Source organism: Macrosteles quadrilineatus, unplaced genomic scaffold (genome assembly GCF_028750875.1).
Source record: "Macrosteles quadrilineatus isolate MER2022 unplaced genomic scaffold, UCM_ALF_1.0 Scaffold_1__1_contigs__length_201487025, whole genome shotgun sequence".
Taxonomy (NCBI): domain Eukaryota; kingdom Metazoa; phylum Arthropoda; class Insecta; order Hemiptera; family Cicadellidae; genus Macrosteles; species Macrosteles quadrilineatus.
In genome coordinates this window covers 49208835-49220897 of record NW_026542594.1, presented here as the reverse complement: position 1 = coordinate 49220897, position 12063 = coordinate 49208835, and the positions used below count along the sequence as shown (strand labels likewise).

Here is a 12063-nt window from a genome sequence, read left to right as displayed (position 1 = left end):
TGGGAATAAAGATAAAATAGGTTCGTTCAGGCAATATTTTTTTCATTAAGTAGGTACTGTGACAAGTTCCAATGGGTGAGAAAGTTGTATTGTTTGGAGGAGCTTTTAACCAGGTACTGCCTTCTGCTCCAAGCAAAAAAGATTCAACTAATATAGCCTAGAATGTACAGTAGTAATGGGAGCATCCATCCATAATTACGTAAGCCGTTTCTTTGCATCAAAATTGTGGGCGACTGGGAAGTCGTGGAACGACGGGAGAGGGCTCAAATTAAAGGTCTCGATCCCGTGACGGCGGGAAAAATAGTGAAATCCCCCAAATTTTAACACAAAATTAGATATAACGAAAAATGTTCTCCATAAGAATAGCATTAGAAGCCATTTACTGCTGATATTTCGTTTACTTCAATTCAGCTGATCGTGATTTTCACTAAGCAAATAAGCAATATTACATTTGGATCACTCATTTTCCAGTCAATTCTGCAATGTACTGTATACTATGAAACCGTGGATAACGTTTTCTATAATATTTAAGCCTTTTTAGTTACGTCTTAGAATGTTGAAATCGATTATTTTATTGTGCAATTTGTAAATTTGTTATTTTTAAGTAAATTAGTTATGCGTATGATAAGTAGTAGAGTAATAGAAGGAATTGAGCTTAGAATGGCTGAAAAAATAACGAAGTTTATCTCTTTTCATTTGAAGGTTATTTTTGTGTTTAAGGAATGTTTAACATGTAATAACAACATTGACTAAATAATAATAAAGGATTCAAGATTAAATGGAAAAATTCTGCTTTGTTTTGATTTTAACGCATTTTATGTTAAAGATTTATTGTACACTTTTTTGTATATTTACTAACATTTTTAATTTGAGATAAATAGTTTAATCAAAATGTTGTATGAAGCGGAATAACCTCAACGGTCACTCTTACAAACCAACCTGGGAATAAAGATGAAATAGGTTCGTATAGGCAATGTATTTGTTCATTAAGTAAGTACTATGACAAGTTCCAATGGGCGGAAAAACAATATTGTTTGGAGGATATTTCAACCAGGTACTGCCTGTTGCTCCAAGCAAAAAAGCTCAAATAATATAGCCTAGCATGCACGGTGGTAACGGAATCATCCATATATAATAGTAAAACCTAGAGGTAGTTTCCGTTTCTTAAAACTTACCACAAATATAGGTGTAGAAGATGCAGATGAAAAGAAATTTCGTGATTGATTTCGTTAACTGGGCAATGGAACCCTAACCAGTCGCAAAATAAGTAGGAGTCAGCCGATGATTAGGCCTATTTTGATAGCATATGTAAAGTCAATCGCACCTTCAGGAGGAATACCACCACGTAATCTTCCAGTAGTTTTTTTATGTTGATTAGAAACAAATCTAGGGTTAAGTTTGATCAATGGGATGCCTTTGCTTTACACTAATTTTGTTAAACCTTAACAAAAGGAGTATTAACTTAGAAATAACAACTGAGATAATTTTGCGATTTTGACCAAGAAATAAGCTTATCTCAAAACACCTATATTTGCCTTTTCATATTTATTTGACGAAGACAATTTCTAAAATTTTTATCAGGGAAGCTTTTATTTATCCTCATTAAACACAAGACCTAAGCTACCTTAGTAAACCAGTATTTATTCACAAACAATGTTATGTTGCTCCCTTTTCATGGTAAACCTTTGGAATGATTCAAATTATTTATTGAAAATAACATCAACAAATAAAGCAAACAAAAACGGACAAACAACTGTTTTTACACAAAAGATATGGTGTACATAGGGATACCTATCCTGACACATAGATATTGTTATTCTGAGTTTGTTTAAGTACCTATTACAATAACATTTGAGCTTTTTAGGGACTTATGTCCCTACAAGCCACTAGTCGTATCTTAAGTCTAAACAAAAAATATGCATGTCGAAGATGCTGTGAAAAGAATTTTCGTGATTGGTTTCGATAACTTAACTGGGCAATGGAACCCTAACCAGTCGTAAAATTGATTAGGCCTTTTTTTAATAGGAGCAATTTACATTATTTATTGAAAAACTAGTATATAATAAAACACCATTTGACGCTTGGAAATTAATTTGAGTATTAAACAGGAAAAATCTTCATCAAAAATATTGTACAGTTTTATATTTTTTGTTCGGAAATATTTAAATAAAATGATAGCTTGTTAACTGAAGGAAATCCGTACGAAATGTAAACTACGCAGTGTATTGTAACTAACACTTAAATATAAATTTGTATGACCAACGAAAAATGTAATTGCTACTCGAAGAAAAACCATAAATTGATGTATTTATTTATTTATTTATTTATTCTTTCAACGGTAACACCATTTTTACATTGGAATATACATTAAATAGGATGTATTATAACTGGCACGTAAAATTTTCTTTTGAAATAAAATCATATTACACTGATAAAATCAAGACAATAAGACAATAAGACATTTTATTGACCGTTAAGTAAATACAAAATACAATAGGTCTTGTCAATTTTAAAAATAGGCCTAATAAGTTAGCTACATAAAATAAGAAATTAAGAAATTATGGCGAGTCAGGTACAGTGTGGTATTGGCTTAAGGACTATTAAACAAACATGAATCATAAATAATTTAAAGACAAAACAATTAATAAACATTTCAGAACAAAATAACAAAACAAGCCTAAACTATCACAATTTCTCGCTCAAAGTATTCATCCACCGAGTACATGGGATTTTCCTGTAGCCATTTGTAAAATTTAGTTAGAAACATTTTATCAGACTCTAAATTGACTAGGCAAGTTGGTAATTTATTGTATAATATCACAGCCAAATAATCATGATATTTTTGTGCCTTACCTAACCTACATCTAGTAATATCTATTTTGTCCCTAAATCTAGTATTATATTCATGAACATCACATCTTAATCTAAAATTATCAATATTTTTTCTTAAATTTCTAATGACTTCAAATATATACAGATTTATCACAGTTAAAATACCAGTTTGTAAAAACAAAGGTCTGCAGTGTTCTGACTTTGATTCATTTGCCAATATTCTAATAATTCTTTTCTGCATAATTAAAACTCTATTAATGCCTATACTGTTTCCCCAAATGATAAGACCATATCTCAAAATACTCTCAAAATAAGCAAAGTATGCCATCCTAAGGTATGTAACAGACACAAATCTCAAGAAAGTGTTCAACTACAAAAGATCCATCAATACGATTTTAATACTATTTAAACGTTCTTCCAAAGGAAGATATACCATATAACATACTAATAATAACTCCGATGACGTGCGGTATGGGGAATATTTTATTCATTGAATGATCAACCAAATTTGGCAACTAACGCAATTAATATAATTATTGTTTTTACACTTATTACTCTCTAAACAATGCTAAATGTTCAAAATATGTATATTTCACCCAATTTATCGCAGTTAGATGAATTAACGTAAGCCTTGAAAGTAACCGTCGATTTCGACGGGTTTCACCTAGTTTACATTATTTATTGAAAAACTAGTATATAATAAAACACCATTTGACGCTTGGAAACTAATTTGAGTATTAAACAGGAAAAATCTTCATCAAAAATATTGTACAGTTTTATATTTTTTGTTCGGAAATATTTAAATAAAATGATAGCTTGTTAACTGAAGGAAATCCGTACGAAATGTAAACTACGCAGTGTATTGTAACTAACACTTAAATATAAATTTGTATGACCAACGAAAAATTATTTAATTGCTACTCGAAGAAAAACCATAAATTGATGTATTTATTTATTTATTTATTTATTCTTTCAACGGTAACACCATTTTTACATTGGAATATACATTAAATAGGATGTTTTATAACTGGCACGTAAATCTTAGGAAATGGAAGACGAATGTTAAGTGATTTGTGATCTGATGTCAAGGAGCAGTTTTAACAGGAATAACAGGAATGGGTTCTCCCTCTAGATTGTATTATTTATGTTGTTATGATTTCCAAATCACTACAGTAGCCTATACTGTTTCAATAAACACATTTACAAAGAAAAGGTTTTACTTTTATAATGGATCTTCATGCAAGTCATACACTAAGGTGTTTTGTAATTTTACCTAACCCGCCATGTTAAACTTCCCTATCCCAAGCGTGATGTATATAACTTCGTTACTTCTCGAGTGATGTAAAGTTGGAAAAAACTCACTCGGTGATGTAATGAAACCCATTTAAATAACATTGAGTGCTTAACTTAAAAAATATACCTCTATGGAGCCAACGACGTTCAACGCTAGAAATCAGCTGCGCGCTTGAATTTTATTGTTATGTTTTGAAGAATTTTCCTAACCTAGCTTTTGTTTGTAAATGAACGTTACTGTTAGAAGATGAGTGAAATGGATAATGAAAAATATTGTTCGTAACCTCCTGTATATTGTCGGGTCAGGTAAAATCTTGTACGTTACACGTTACGCAAGAGCGTGTTTACATCACTTCGGTAAATTATGCAACTCGCTTCCGCTCGTTGCACAACATTCACCTGTGTGATGTAAAAACTCTCTTACTACACTTGTAAGGTAAATAGCTATAAACTTCTCCAAACTTTCTTCCTCGTTTGTAATTTTTTTTTATTAAGTAAATTATTCCAATGTCAGATATAATGGTACCAGCAATCTGACACGTATTTTATCTCATTCGATTGTCAACAACCCTTAATATGAATAAGTGGGGGGGAGGGGGTGGGTAACAGTGGTGATGGATAAAATCACAAAAGTTGAAATAATCTTTCAATCGTAACACAGGATTCTGTTGTACCATTTGGAGTTGAGTTACAAGGATAGTAATAAACTATGTTTTAATCAAAATTGGTTGAGCCGTTTTTTATTAGTGTCCGATTTCCCATTGTCTTATAGTGTTTTATGGACAAATCACAAAATTGTACAGTTATGTGGGTTATACTGTATTGTCAAAATTAAAAGGGGTATAACATACTGAATTTTAATGCAAATCTTTCAAGTCAACTTTCTATAGAACTGTTTTAAAATAATGTAAATTGTAATTTAGCTGTTGATACTTCAGTTTAATTTTTAACACAGTAAAGTTAAATTGTATACGAGAGGGGAAAACAATGTTTGTTTATGAAAAGTTCAGTTAAGCTTATAAAAATGAATTCTTAGCAGCCTTCTTTGATTATGATTGTTAACTGATTGAGGTAGATAAATTCAGTAACTCTTTATGGTGTAGATTTACTATACAGGGTGTCCCGGAACTCTCTACCAATATTTTAGGGCATTGCTCCTGGGTAAGAAACATACCTAAATATCATATTTAAATTGTCCGGAAGTCCTTAGTTACTCACATAGCCACCATTTGGTTTTTTCCACTAATTAATTTTTTTCTGAAAAGTGGTTAAACATACGAAATTGAAACTTTGCACAAACATTTATGACAACTATACAAAGCTACTAAAAAATTATGACAATTTTTCTAATTCATAAAACAAAATGGCGGCCATTTAAGATGTTGTTTCTTAAATAACTCGAAAACCGTTGATTTTACCACAATTTTAAACGGCTGCCATTTTGTTTTATGAATTTAAAAAATGGTCATAATTTTTTGGTAGCTTTGTTTAGTTGTCATAAAAGTTTGTGCAAAGTTTCCATTTGGTATGTTTAACCATTCTTTAGAAAAAAATTAATAACTGAAAAAAAAACAAAATGGCGGCTGTATGAGTAACCAAGGACTTCCGGACAATTTAAATATGATATTTAGGTATGTTTCTTACCCAGGAACAATGCCCTAAAATATTGGTAGGGAGTTCCGGGACACCCTGTATACAAATTAATGTATTCTAGGTTAGTAGTTTTATTCAACTAATAACTGTCTGAAATGAACTTAACCTTTGAAAGGTAAAAGGGACAAACCAATTAATTTTGAACCCTATTCAAATATACAATTTGCACACTGGTCCCCTCTTACAAATTGTTGCTCCAACAACAATCAAGTCAAGATTTCTGGAAAATATGCCAAATTCCAAAATAGAGTATATGGTTTATTATTTTAATTGTTACTGATTAAAAAAGCATGTGTCTATTGATAAATAACACAATTCATTGTATAGTTAGTATAGTTGTCCAACAAATAATTTCCTTATATGGCAATTTAACGAGTTAAGGCAAGTCATTAAACCAACGTTCTATTGAGAGTAGGGACTGCATTATTTGTTGTGATAATTAGCTTCTAAATTGACAGTCAAAAAGTCTACAATTGGCAACACTTGGCACATGGCAGTTTTGATCAGATATTAGTGTGAATGGAGCCATTAGGGAGTGATTCAGTACGGGACGACAGCAAGTTGCTGACCCTGCAACTGTGATATCATTGTGATGGTGTGTCGTTGTGGATAGCTAAAGTACAATGTTGTCCCTCCGAATTTTAGTAGTGTCTGTATGTCTAGGTGAGTATGCAAAACAAATCTAATCAAAATATCTTTATTGTGCACGAAAGTCTTATATAGCATCACAAGGTTTATAAATCAGGATTATAAAAATAAAACTTTATAAAGCTTTATAATATAAAGCCCTCAAAAATACTAAAATTAACAGAACAGTATGCCTTAATTTGTTCGACAACTTAAAAATCTTTGATAGAGTAGGGAGCTCGTTCTACTAGTAGGCGTTTCACCACTTTCCCAAATTTGTGGGTGTCTTCCTCGTCTTTAAGGGGTTCAGGCAGCACGTGTTTAATAACCTGATACTATTTTAAAAGAGGTGTCTTTCAAAGAATTTCGTCCTGTGCTTAGGTAGCTGAATATTGTTCCTTTGCCTGAGGGTGAATTGCATTGGATGATGCTGCGGTTGAAAATATGATAGTTTCTTTTTAAAAACGACACACAACTGAGAATGTATATGAATGGAAATGTAAGAATGTTGTTTTCCTTAAAGAGAGGCTTGTAAGAAGTGCGACGAGATATTCTTAAGGCAGCTCTTAAAACTTTTTTTGAAGACGGGAGACAAACCTTGTTCGAACGCTCTCACATCCCCAGACTGTCACTTGATACGTCAATAATTGATAAATCAGTCTATAATATGCATTCAAGGTAACACAGGAATCGGTAAACTTGGAAAGACCTCTTATTACAAAAATTCCTAAGCTTATTCCTTTGGATACGGTATGTGCTCTATATGGTCATGAAAGTTGAAGTGCCTATCTTAGATCACACCAAGAAAATTAGCAGTACTGCAAGAAGAGATCTCTTCTTTCCCTAGCAAAACAGTTAACTGGTCTTGCTTTTTTGAGCTGTTGGAATTGGAGCATCTTTGTTTTGTTATAGTTTAAAAGAAGTTTGTTGCTTTGAAACCATTGCAAACCCCTGTTTTCCAGAATCTAGGGCTCTTGATAAGAATGACAAAACATGCATCTGCATCTGCTAAACTGCATCGAGGTTTTATCTCCCCTTTATGAACCCAAACTGGTAGTAAGATTGGAATGTATTTTCATAAAAAAAAGCAAGAGTCTATTAAGAAACAGACGTTCAAATATTTTGGAGAAAGTTGAAATTAAGTAAATTGGCCGATAGTTACCACAATCATGTTTGCTTCCATTTTTATGAATGGGTCTAAAAATGGCGAGTTTTAGGGAAGGTGGAAAGCATCCCTCTTCAACTAGTACTGTAATTGATCGAGTGGGTCAATGGAGCAGAGACTATATTGTATGTTTCTCTTAGAAGTAGAGATGAAATTTCACCCGAACTACACGATTGCGATTTGAAAATTCATCGTACAATTTAACCTCATTAAAAGTTTCTCTCAGGCTGATGAAAATTTAAAATGACCACCATGTCGTACTAGAGACCTCTAGTTTTCGCTGATATTCTTCTTTAATAAAGGCCTTTAAAATGAAGTGTCACTCGATGGAGCTTTACTTTTAAAATTTTGGAGCTACCCCCAAAATACCCCATTTTGGGGTCCCGGGAAAAATTGGGATACCGTCCAAAAAGTGCAGTTTTATTTTTTATGAAGGCATGTGGAGTTTAGTTTTCCTGGTGTCACCCATTAAAAAGTTAACTAGGGGTATCCACACATTTGCCCAACCCTGTATTTTCTTTCCGCTGAGGATAGCATGAGGAGAGTGGATATTTTGTTGATTGGAATAAAAAACTATTAAAGGGATAATTCTCGATCCAACAATTCTATATGCAATCAACCTAATGAAGTCAATGAAGAAAAGAAACAAATTTATGAATCTACCTTTGAATGTTTCAAGCAAAATGTCAAAATTTAAAAATGGAGGTGATTGGATTGTTTATTGGTTCTAGCGGAACATTGTCAAAGTGTTTCGTTACCTTTTGTAAACAATATGATTTGCAGCGAACACAGAATCAATAGTAAATTCTGATGTTTCCATAGCTCCATTTAGACTCCGACTCTGTGCTTCTCGTGCGTCGCGGACTTCGTGCCAAAGGCATCGATATCGTGGGTTCGGATCTTGGTCACTGCCGCAAACATTTTATCAGTACAGTTCACCTTTGTAATGTACCGGCTCACCCCTTGCTTTGCTGGATACGTTCCACGCACAGATCTGTAGTATATGTGGACAGGCAAATGCAAGGTTAAAAGAGGCCGCCAACCTCTTTAATACAAAAATATAAAAAATTGATTTACTTGTAAATATTTAACTATTTCCACTTATCCTATTATGTTATAATTCGTATTATCTTATAATGTTATTAGAAACAACAGTCCACGCGTACGTGTTAATTATGGATAGATCTTTTTAGCAAATCAACTTGCAAGAAAGCTGTCCTACTAATGTCGTCTGGGTCTGGTCCTGGACACTTTAAGTTTTCATTTTAGGGTCTCCAAAATATAAAACCACAATTCTTTCTAACTGTTATGTGTCTATATGAAGATACTAGCAGAGTACCCGTCCTTCGTACAGGGTTGGCATATGAGTATAAAATGCTTATTGCAGTTATACTCAAGCTTTGTGTTTGCAATGGGGGAGGACACAGTTTGGTAATATTTGGTTCTTTAAACTTACGGTATGCTATAGTGCACTAGTTTATATTATTAGTATGATTCATTTCATAATTATCTAAGTGCCATTTTTGTATAATTTTTTATTTTTCACTCCAAAATTATCTAAGTCTATTCGCCAATGTATTACAAAGTGATCTATGTGCCAGTTTGATGTCATCGTACTTTTCCCTGCGTCCTACAGAATGTGCAGTGTGTAAATCCAGCAGGCAGTGTAGTACAAAATGATCTAAGTGCCAGCAGACGACTCGGTCACACAATACTGCATCATGGTTGAAAAGCACGTAGTTATCTGGACTTAGATCATTTTGCACGAGTATTGTCTAGATTTGGTTTTGTAATTTTATTTTTTATCTAATTTGTTTTAAACGCGAAAACAGGTTTTTATAAATTATTGTAAATCATCTTTTAAAATTGTAAGAAAAATAAAAACTACATTTTTGAAAGTTTAACTCTGTTTCTCCTTATTTTCCAAAATTATTGTTTGTGGCACTTATTTATTTTGAAAATTATTTTTAAATTAATATCTTCATAAGTCTGTAGAGCAAAATCTATTACATGACTGCAAAACAGTCCGATCTGACAATAAGATGGTAGGTTTTAAACTTCAACAAGTTGTTTAAGCTTCAAAACTAAGAAAACCCATTTCAAAACTAAAATAGTTAAAAGGCTTTAAATGAATTTCAATATTCAATTCTAATGTTGTTAAAAACCAAGAGTTTAGTACGTGTCAGAGTGCAGTCTGTTGTGTCTTGTGTTACCCTAGGGAGTAAACTATTTATAAATGTTGATTTGTTTCAGGATGGATTTGTTATATGGGTACGTAGCTGAGTGGTTATGTTGATTAAAATTGTATAAAAGAATTTGCATTTGTGTGCTCTTTGTTGCAACAAACTTACGTACTCATTGTAAATAATATCATTAGCATAAGGCGTGACCTATGTTTAATTTGTTTTGTTCTGATAATTTTTTATTAGGAAGTAACTAAATTCCGCTTGATCTGCTGAGTTTTTCAACGAAAGTACTTAATATGACTGTATTGTTCACTTTTACGCAACTCAAATAATAAATAAATGTGTTACACTTATCCTTGCTTTTTAAATTTATTTTTAGTGTCACTCATGGATGGATACACGAGCCAAGAAATGTTTGCTCGCTGGAAGGATTGGTATAACCAAAAGTTGAGGCCATGTTTGAGGTCTTGTCCTCACCAATCTGAGTTTGTCTGTGGGTTTGACCATGGAAGACAACGATATGCTGTCGCCTCCAGTAGCTGTGCTTTATCTCGGCGAAACGCGTGCGAGGATGAAGGTGAGAAAACCCATTCAATACAGCTTGCAAAATAATTGTTTGTATTCTATCCGTCGGTCCAAAAATCTTTATTTGTATAGCTCATAGGGATTTGTCAAGTAATCTACAGTAAAGCCCTGATGGAATTTTAAAACTTATTTCTTGGAGTCACTGAGTAAAAAAATATATCAACCTATTTTTTTAGTTTGATATAGTATGCAATACAGTTACGGACATTTTGTATACGTAGCAATTGTATTTTACTCTTAATTAAACTTTAAGCACAGTTTTCTTAAGTATTATGGATTCGCATTCGTAAATTGATTTTGCGAATGTAACCCAGTCGTGGCTCTCTCATCCATGGTCCGTCAACAATTCCATGTATCATTGTGGGCACAAATGTACAATCAGATGATAGCGTGGCATAATAGATACTCATCTTTCTTTCTTTCAAGAACAAACCCAGAACATTTAAATTCAACAGTTCATTAAGTATAATAAAGCTCTAAGCAATATTTTTAGTGATTTTTTTCCTTTTGTCGGAGTGATGTAAATCATTAAAATTACAGTAGCCCCTTAATCAAAACATTATTGCCACATTACCTTATGAAAATCATTGAATTAAATTTGGGTAGGCTACAGTATAATGCACAATCGCAGTTTGTACATACGTATTTTATTTCCTATGCAACTTGACCTATTTACATATACGCCACATCAAGCAATCGAAACACCTACCTTTTAAATATACATCAAGAAAAGATGGATTTCATTGCAATCTACTCCCTAAGCAACACTTTAAAAATTGTAAAGACAGATATTTTTTTCATACAATTATAAAACTGTTTAATTTGTAAATTTTAAAATATGTATTTGTTTAGAAATTAAATCACATAAAGCTGTGATGTAGTTGCTTAAAATACTCACTTTCGTTGGACAAATCGTAAAAAATCTGGCAAAAATTACTTATTCGAAAATATGGTTTTCAGAATATCAAGAAGTTCCAATAAAAGAATGTTTGGCCCAGTTGAAATTCCTCAACAAACACATCAAGCCGGAAGAACATCAAGGAAAAATCACTCACGTAATTGACTGAGTCGTCTATGTATATAAAGTGTTAACAAATTTATAAAATTTGGCATATTAACATACATTAAACATACTTCCTTGTGTTGGTTAGCCTATGATACTATTTAGCAGATGTATGACCATCCTAATGATCCACAATAGACCACCTAAGGAATCTAATAACGAAATATAAGGTGATACAGCATAAGAGTAGCAATAAAAACACATTCATAAAATATTAAGAACTAGCTGTGTGTCCGTTCTAAGTACAGGGTGATCTTGTAGTCAGTTTAAACCTTCTTATATTCATGGAAAATAGCACAAGAAATAAAACAAGCTAGGGCAAAGGCGAGCGCCGAGCGTGCGAGCGAGGCCGGGGAAACAGCTGATTTCCTGATGTTCCATAGTTATAGCACAGACATATTATATTGTCTGTGGTTATAATGTTAAATTGTCTGCTAGCCACTTTACACAAGCATCAATCAGCAATCAGCGGTAGCACCAGTAGCCTATTACCATTGACTATATAAACACTAGTGTTAAAGATTATATAGACAATGCTATTAATGAATGTGATACTATACATATTGTGACAGATTTATGAAATGTAGAAAGACGTAAGGTAAAAAAACGTGTCTACTTGCTTTCATGACATATAACGGGTGAAATGGAAGGTTTTAGGC

At 32.6% G+C, this 12063-nt stretch overlaps 1 protein-coding gene across 1 annotated transcript; it reads left to right on the top strand.

The window, feature by feature from the left end:
- Positions 1 to 6289: 6289 nt before the first annotated feature.
- On the top strand, positions 6290 to 11465 carry LOC128983810 (uncharacterized). Its single transcript, XM_054403134.1, has 3 exons — positions 6290 to 6441; positions 10136 to 10333; positions 11302 to 11465. Exons 1-3 carry the CDS (start codon positions 6402 to 6404, stop codon positions 11406 to 11408), a joined length of 345 nt encoding a protein of 114 aa, XP_054259109.1. The 5' UTR covers positions 6290 to 6401; the 3' UTR covers positions 11409 to 11465.
- Positions 11466 to 12063: the final 598 nt, after the last annotated feature.

Coding starts and splice junctions, on each gene's coding strand:
- LOC128983810 (XM_054403134.1), top strand. CDS start 6,402: ATGTTGTCCCTCCGAATTTTAGTAGTGTCTGTATGTCTAG. Junction 6,442..10,135: donor AGTAGTGTCTGTATGTCTAG/GTGAGTATGCAA, acceptor ATTTATTTTTAG/TGTCACTCATGGATGGATAC. Junction 10,334..11,301: donor AAACGCGTGCGAGGATGAAG/GTGAGAAAACCC, acceptor TATGGTTTTCAG/AATATCAAGAAGTTCCAATA.